Source organism: Polyodon spathula, chromosome 19 (genome assembly GCF_017654505.1).
Source record: "Polyodon spathula isolate WHYD16114869_AA chromosome 19, ASM1765450v1, whole genome shotgun sequence".
In the NCBI taxonomy this organism is placed as follows: Eukaryota; Metazoa; Chordata; class Actinopteri; order Acipenseriformes; family Polyodontidae; genus Polyodon; species Polyodon spathula.
This window is the reverse complement of record NC_054552.1, coordinates 409,403-416,902: the sequence shown is the minus strand read 5'-3', so window position 1 is coordinate 416,902 and position 7,500 is coordinate 409,403. Positions and strand designations below refer to the sequence as shown.

Genomic DNA, 7,500 nt, shown 5'->3' with positions numbered 1-7,500 from the left:
CACACACACACACACACACACAGAGACAGACAGACACAGAGACACAGAGACAGAGATACACACGCACACAGACACAGAAACAGACAGACACAGAGACACAGAGACAGAGATACACACACACACACACAATCACACACACAGAGACTCAGAGACAGAGACACAGCGAGGCACACACACACACACACACACAATCTCACACACAGAACAGTGTTTGCCTGACCACCTAGATGGAGTGTTGTTGTGATGCCCCTCCTCTGTAACCATGGCCAGCCAATCAGCTTGCATGCCTGTGGAACTCCCACACCTCAGGGGACTTTGCACAGGGAGGCTGAGGCACTGCTGTGGAGACAGGCGATCTTAAAGGTATGGTACTGGGGAGAGGGGAGGGGAATACTATTATGAATATTATGCCACTTTCTTTTGCAATGCATTCCCTTGAAAACCATATCTTTTTGAACTATGCCTTGCTGCTCTGTGATTCAACGTGTACTTTGATTACTGCGTTCCCTTTTTTATTGCTTTTGCTTTGCAACCCTACGCTGTGATTTTGCTGCAGGATATGGAGTGCAGTGTTACTGTGCAAGGTTAGCTCTGGGCGGCTGTGAGTTTCTAGTTGCAGCGTATATGACTGAGCGCTTTGACATGCTGTCAAAAATACCTTTCAAACTTTCCAGCTGCAATGTGTTAGCTCTCCAGCAGGAGGTGTTGGTGTATATATCGTAACACAGGAGACTCGCCACGTAGGCTCGCTCAGGTTCTTTTTAACTTCCAGACACGGGCCAACACACAGCATTTGAAAGAATAGGCGCTGACGTGCACTTTTAATGATGCAAAACAAACACCTAGCTCCTTGAGAGCACTAACTAAACAATCGTCAGGAACCTGCTCTAATTAAACCAGACAGACAAGCTGTTAGGCAGCGGAAAACAAAAACACACCGTCGTTAAAATTGAAAACAAAAAGGCTTCACACAGTACTTTTTTATTGTACAATTGAAAACATCATCAATCAGGCTGTCCACACAGCAGCCCCGGGACTGACTGCTCTCCTTAAATACCCTGCACCTTGCTCGAATGTACAGTAATAGCAGGTGATAATTAAATATACGTTTGCACGTCTTTTGGCAGGGAGGATTTTAACCCCCTCTCTGCTGTGTTACAATGCTTATCCGAGTCTGTAGAGGACGGGATTGTCTGGGAGAGTGGGGAGGAGGATGGGAGGGGAGGGGGGGAAGGGGAGAGTGGGGAGGAGGATGGAAGGAGGAGGGGAGGGGAGAGTGGGGAGAGTGGGGATTGGGAATTCTTAATCAGCTCCAGGCTCCATGTGCTGATAAGGACAGTGGCAAAGTTTGAAGAGAGAACAGGAGTCCTGCAGCATTGATTTAAACAGGGAGAGACGAGGGAGATAAAAAACACATGTACAAAAGAGCAGAACTCCTGGAAATCCTTACGTGCGAGAGAGGAACTGTAACTACAGTATGCTGTGCTCTGGAAGGGAATCGCACAGGCAGGAATCACTGACTCAGGTGAGTGAGGAGATGCAGGTCTGATATCCTTCATCAACCAGGTCTAGGCAGCAACAGCAGAGACAAGCCTGGCCAGGAATCTCCTTCCCCTTCCCCTTCTCCTTCCCTTTCTTCTCCTTTTTCTCCTTCCCCTTCTTGTCCTCCTCCTTCTCCTTCTCCTTCACTTACTCCTCCTTCTCCTTCTCCTCCTCCTTCCCCTTCTTCCCCTTCTCCTCTTTCTCCTTCCCCTCCTTCTCCTCCCCCTTCCCCTTCTATTTCTCCCCTTCTCCTTCCCCATCCCCTTCCCCTTCTCCTTCTCCTTCTCTTTTTCCTTCTTCTTCAAATCTAATCATGCATGTGCAAGTGCACCGTGTCAGAGTGCCAGGGCGCACTCTTAGATGGGCTGAGGGGGACTTTGTGCTCCAAGTGCAGTGTACTGAGTGAGTGCAGTGTAGTGAGTGAGTGCTGTTGGCAGTGATTTGTACAAGGGCCTGCCAAGTCTGCACATGATTGTGAAACCCTTTTCACAGCCCACTGTGTTGACAGAGACAAAGTCATCATGAATCTCGAGCAGTCAGGCAGACAAACATCTCATCCTTATCTGTCCTTCCACTTCGCTGCCCGTGGTCTCGCTGCTCACAGAGGTGCAGCTGCAGCGCCACTGCCAGCGCCTTGCTGCAGATTACTCATGTGCAATGCTATTGAACTGCTGCTTCCTGGTAGCTGTTCGTCTCACTCCAACAGTGTAATCAAACCGCATGTGCTCCTGGACAGCACAGAAATCCTTATAGAAGTGTCCCACAGTAACAGCACAGAAAAGTGTACTAATAAAGCATAGGGAAGCATTATAAAGCACAGAGAGGTCTGGTAAAGCATAGGGAAGCATTGTAAAGCACAGAGAGGTCTGGTAAAGCATAGGGAAGCATTGTAAAGCACAGAGAGGTCTGGTAAGGCATAGGGAAGCATTGTAAAGCACAGAGAGGTCTGGTAAGGCATAGGGAAGCATTGTAAAGTCTGTCAGGGAAACTGTTAAACGATGGTGCAGTTTTATAATGCTAAGCTTTTCAGAGGGTGTCCCGACAGCTCCCTGACCAGCTGTCTGGAGTTTGAGTCGGGAGAGTTTATGATTTAACAGCCCTGCAGGAACAGAGAAAAATCTCGAGAAACGATTACAGGAGAAGCGAGGGGAGGGAGAGCAAAAAGAGAGCTATTGATTCTGTGACTAATCCAGGGGGTGAGGGGAGAGCAGAGGTCAGGCTGTCTGGAGAGAAGAGAAGAAAGAGAGAAGGGGAGAAATGGAGAAGTGAATGAGAGAAGGAAAATGGACAGAGAAGAAAGGGATAACGGCAGAGGGAGGAAGTGAGAGAAGAGAGCAGAGAGAAGAGGTAGAAAGGGGAAAGGAGAGACAGAGAGATATCGCCACTGCAATCATGTATCACAGCTCTCCCAGATTTATTTCTCTTTGATTTCTTTAAGACCTGACTGGTAATAATAATTCACAGCTGTCCTGTTAGCATGGGGGAGTGGTTGCCATGGAAGCAGGTCTCTGGGAGGTAGTTCTGCAGCCAGTTAGAAAGAAAGATGGTCTCCATATGAATATGTTATAAAAGTTAAGCATTTTTGTTTTGATTTTCTATGCTTTTTGCACATACCACACTCCTGAGTTCATTACCACACCTGCTTGTGACTTACTACAGTAAAGACACACACATTAACAAGCAAACTCCAGTAAAGACACACAGCCTAACAAGCAAACTCCACAAGAATCAACATTACAGGGTGTCTACAGCAGTGCTAATCTTGAACTGAAGAGAGGAGAGAGGAGAGGAGAGAGGAGGAGAGGAGAGAGAGAGGAGAGGAGAGAGGGAGAGAGAGGGGAGAGAAGACAGAGAGAGGAGGGATAGGAGAGAGGGAGAGGGGGAGGAGAGGAGACAGAGAGGAGAGGGGGGGAAGGGGAGAGCAGAGGAGAGCAGAGGAGGACAGAGGAGAGAAGAGGAGAGGAGAGAGAGGGAGAGGAGAGAGGGGAGAGAGGAGAGAGAGAGAGAGGGGAGAGGAGGAGAGCAGAGGAGGGGAGAGAGAGAGGAGAGGAGAGAGAGAAGAGAGAGAGGAGAGGAGGTTAGAGCAGAGGAGGGTGGAGGGAGGGGAGGAGAGGAGGAGAGGAAAGAGTAGAGAGGGGAGTTGAGGAGAGAGATTGTACTCTCTGTCTTGTGGCCAACTCGCGGCATCCTCCCAGTATCTACCTATAACTGTACCTGTCTCTGTCCTCAATCTACGCCACTCAAACTCCACCTCTCCCTCTCCCCAGCTTCCCCACGGTGAACTTTAAACTCGTCATTTCAACAGAAAAAAAAAAACTATGAATTGAACAGTATTACGTCTAGGTAAGTCGTCTTTGCGATCTGTTTTCATCTCTTCTGTTTGCGTCATTCTTACACATCACTATGTCTTTCTCTGTCATTTTCTTGTCCGTACTTCATGTCTCTCCCATCTAAATATCTGTTTGTGTCTCAGATTCTTGTGTTGGCATCTAGTGTTGTCTGCGTTATTCGGTCTCTCTGTAACCGTTGTGATACTACTGTCTTGTTGACACCTCACGACTGGGAGTATACGCTATGGATCTTGGTGATTATATCGTTCTAGTAGTGTGTACTCTCCCTGGTCGTAAACCCCCCTGAAATCATCAGACTGTTCTAAACAGACTGTCTAAAGAACTTAGTGACCTGCCCACACGATGGTGATGTTGAACGTCAGTTTCGCTGTGTTTTATTTGTTTGTCCGGAAATTGTTGTGAGTTTACTGTCTCTGTGGTAATCTTCGAGAGGTGTGCGCAGAGGATGTAGGACTGTCTGGCTGAAGATATAATTTGTGGTGAAGTTGACCTTGTCAACCCGTAAAATATGTGTTCAGATGGTGTCGTCTCACCCGTGCCGGGTGACTGTATGAGAGTCTCCAAGTGGCTGTTTTGACAAACTGCAATCATGTATCACAGCTCTCCCAGATTTATTTCTCTTTGATTTCTTTAAGACCTGACTGGTAATAATAATTCACAGCTGTCCTGTTAGCATGGGGGAGTGGTTGCCATGGAAGCAGGTCTCTGGGAGGTAGTTCTGCAGCCAGTTAGAAAGAAAGATGGTCTCCATATGAATATGTTATAAAAGTTAAGCATTTTTGTTTTGATTTTCTATGCTTTTTGCACATACCACACTCCTGAGTTCATTACCACACCTGCTTGTGACTTACTACAGTAAAGACACACACATTAACAAGCAAACTCCACAATGCAGCCTCGGTGCCAGAATCAACATTACAGGGTGTCTACAGCAGTGCTAATCTTGAACTGAAGAGAGGAGAGAGGAGAGGAGGAGAGGAGAGAGAGGAGAGGGGGAGGAGAGGGGGGAGAGAAGACAGAGAGAGGAGGGATAGAAGAGAGGGAGAGGGGGAGGAGAGGAGACAGAGAGGAGAGGGGGGGAAGGGGAGAGCAGAGGAGAGCAGAGAGAGGACAGAAGACGAGGTAGGAGGGGAGAGGAGAGGGAGAGGAGAGGAGAGGGGGGAGAGGGGAGAGGAGAAGAGAGGAGGGATAGGAGAGAGGAGAAAGAGGGGAGGAGAGAGGAGAGGAGAGAGAAGAGAGAGAGGAGAGGAGGTTAGAGCAGAGGAGGGTGGAGAGGGGAGGAGAGGAGGAGAGGAAAGAGTAGAGAGGGGAGTTGAGGTGGAGAGGGAGAGAGGGGAGGGGAGAAGAGAGTAGAGGAGAGAGCAGAGAGAGGGGAGAGGGGAGATGAGAGAAGAGGGGCGAAAAGAGAGAAGAGAAGGAAAAGAGGAGGGAGAAGTGAGGAGTGAGGGGAGAAGAGACAGAAAGAGAGGGGAGTATGAAGAAGACAAACGTTTTGGTTAGTATCTACTTCAGTGTGACTTCAGAGCTGAGACTCGAGTCTGAACTGTAGTCAAATATATTCACACTCCCTTCCAAAAAAAAACTATGAATTGAACGTGATGCTTGAGCCCTGGGAGTGTGTGACACACGCAGACCTAGAAACAAGACATCAAACACGAGGTCTCATCAGATTGGGACTCGTACCTAAACCGAGTCGCCCTTTCTGGGGCACCCTGACGTGTGTGCTACCAACATGCTAAGGCCTGATCCATAATGCAGCTCATATATAGGGGACAGACAGGCCTAGAATTACAAGAGAGAGAGAGAGAGGGGACACACACTCGTTCTCCTGCAGACCAGACTTCAATAAATCTGCAACACTCACTGGGCAGCTGAATTCTTATTTCAGGGGGCATTTTAACACAGTCAAAACAGTTTTTCAATTGGGTCACGGCCACGACTCTCTCTGGGTCACGGAAAGGTGTTGATGGTGAAGCAGAGAAAGAGAAAGAGAAGGGGAGGCTCTTACACTCTCTGAACAGCCTCCCTCTGCTCTGTGCTGGTGATGGAGCAGAGAAAGAGAAGGGGAGGCTCTTAGACTCTCTGAACAGCCTCCCTCTGCTCTGTGCTGGTGATGGAGCAGAGAAAGAGAAGGGGAGGCTCTTAGACTCTCTGAACAGCCTCCCTCTGCTCTGTGCTGGTGATGGAGCAGAGAAAGAGAAGGGGAGGCTCTTAGACTCTCTGAACAGCCTCCCTCTGCTCTGTGCTGGTGATGGAGCAGAGAAAGAGAAGGGGAGGCTCTTAGACTCTCTGAACAGCCTCCCTCTGCTCTGTGCTGATGGTGATGGAGCAGAGAAAGAGAAGGGGAGGCTCTTAGACTCTCTGAACAGCCTCCCTCTGCTCTGTGCTGGTGATGGAGCAGAGACAGAGAAAGAGAAAAGGAAAAGGGAGGATCTTTCTAAAAGCTCAGTTCAGCAGCTCTTGTTTTGCACGTGGAAGTTGGCTTATGCAGCACAAAGGGAGTTGGGAAGGCTGTTTCCAGCCAAACTCACTTTTAAGACAGATCCTCCCAGACACAGCAGAGTGTTTATGAGAAATGTTTCCCTGTGGTTCTACACTGTGAATTTCTCAGCGTTTACCCTGGTCTGTTTATTAATGTGCTTTACCATACCTCGCTACTCTTTCTAATGCTTGCCTGTGCTTTACCAGGCTTCACTGTGCTTTATTACACTTTGCTGGTAATGTACATGGCCAGTGTTTTGGTATGTAGAAAATATCATAGCCATTGTGTGAAGACAGGAGGACTTTCTAACGTTGATCCTTCTTACAGGACCTGCAAGGAGCCGAGGACAGACACACAGACACTCAGGACAGACACACCAACCCAGCCATAGACTCCAACCTGAGACTCAGGCTTCCTGCTAAATGGCTGATAAGCAAGTCAGGTAGGAGCCCCTTCACACAGTGTCACTGGTGCAGAGCTAGTTAACAATGGAGCTGCAGAGCTAGTTAACAATGGAGCAGCAGAGCTAGTTAACAATGGAGCAGCAGAGCCAGTTAACAATGGAGCTGCAGAGCTAGTTAACAATGGAGCAACAGAGCTAGTTAACAATGGAGCTGCAGAGCTAGTTAACAATGGAGCTGCAGAGCTAGTTAACAATGGAGCTGCAGAGCTAGTTAACAATGGAGCAACAGAGCTAGTTAACAATGGAGCTGCAGAGCTAGTTAACAATGGAGCTGCAGAGCTAGTTAACAATGGAGCTGCAGAGCTAGTTAACAATGGAGCTGCAGAGCTAGTTAACAATGGAGCTGCAGAGCTAGTTAACAATGGAGCTGCAGAGCTAGTTAACAATGGAGCTGCAGAGCTAGTTAACAATGGAGCTGCAGAGCTAGTTAACAATGGAGCAGCAGAGCTAGTTAACAATGGAGCTGCAGAGCTAGTTAACAATGGAGCTGCAGAGCTAGTTAACAATGGAGCTGCAGAGCTAGTTAACAATGGAGCAGCAGAGCTAGTTAACAATGGAGCTGCAGAGCTAGTTAACAATGGAGCTGCAGAGCTAGTTAACAATGGAGCTGCAGAGCTAGTTAACAATGGAGCTGCAGAGCTAGTTAACAATGGAGCTGCAGA

At 48.3% G+C, this 7,500-nt stretch overlaps 1 protein-coding gene across 3 annotated transcripts in view; it reads left to right on the top strand.

Moving 5' to 3' along the window:
* The window catches only part of LOC121294307 (mitochondrial glutamate carrier 1-like), a 23,359-nt gene that overhangs the window by 5,431 nt on the left and 10,428 nt on the right, over positions 1-7,500 (top strand). The window contains exons 1-2 of one of the 3 annotated variants that reach the window (XM_041217895.1): positions 263-363; positions 6,703-6,817. In XM_041217895.1, the coding sequence (XP_041073829.1) occupies positions 6,798-6,817 (20 nt within the window). In that variant the 5' untranslated portion in view covers positions 263-363; positions 6,703-6,797. Of the gene's footprint in view, positions 1-262; positions 364-1,267; positions 1,526-6,702; positions 6,818-7,500 lie in introns of those variants that run through there. The other 2 variants (XM_041217896.1, XM_041217894.1) reach the window with 2 other exon arrangements.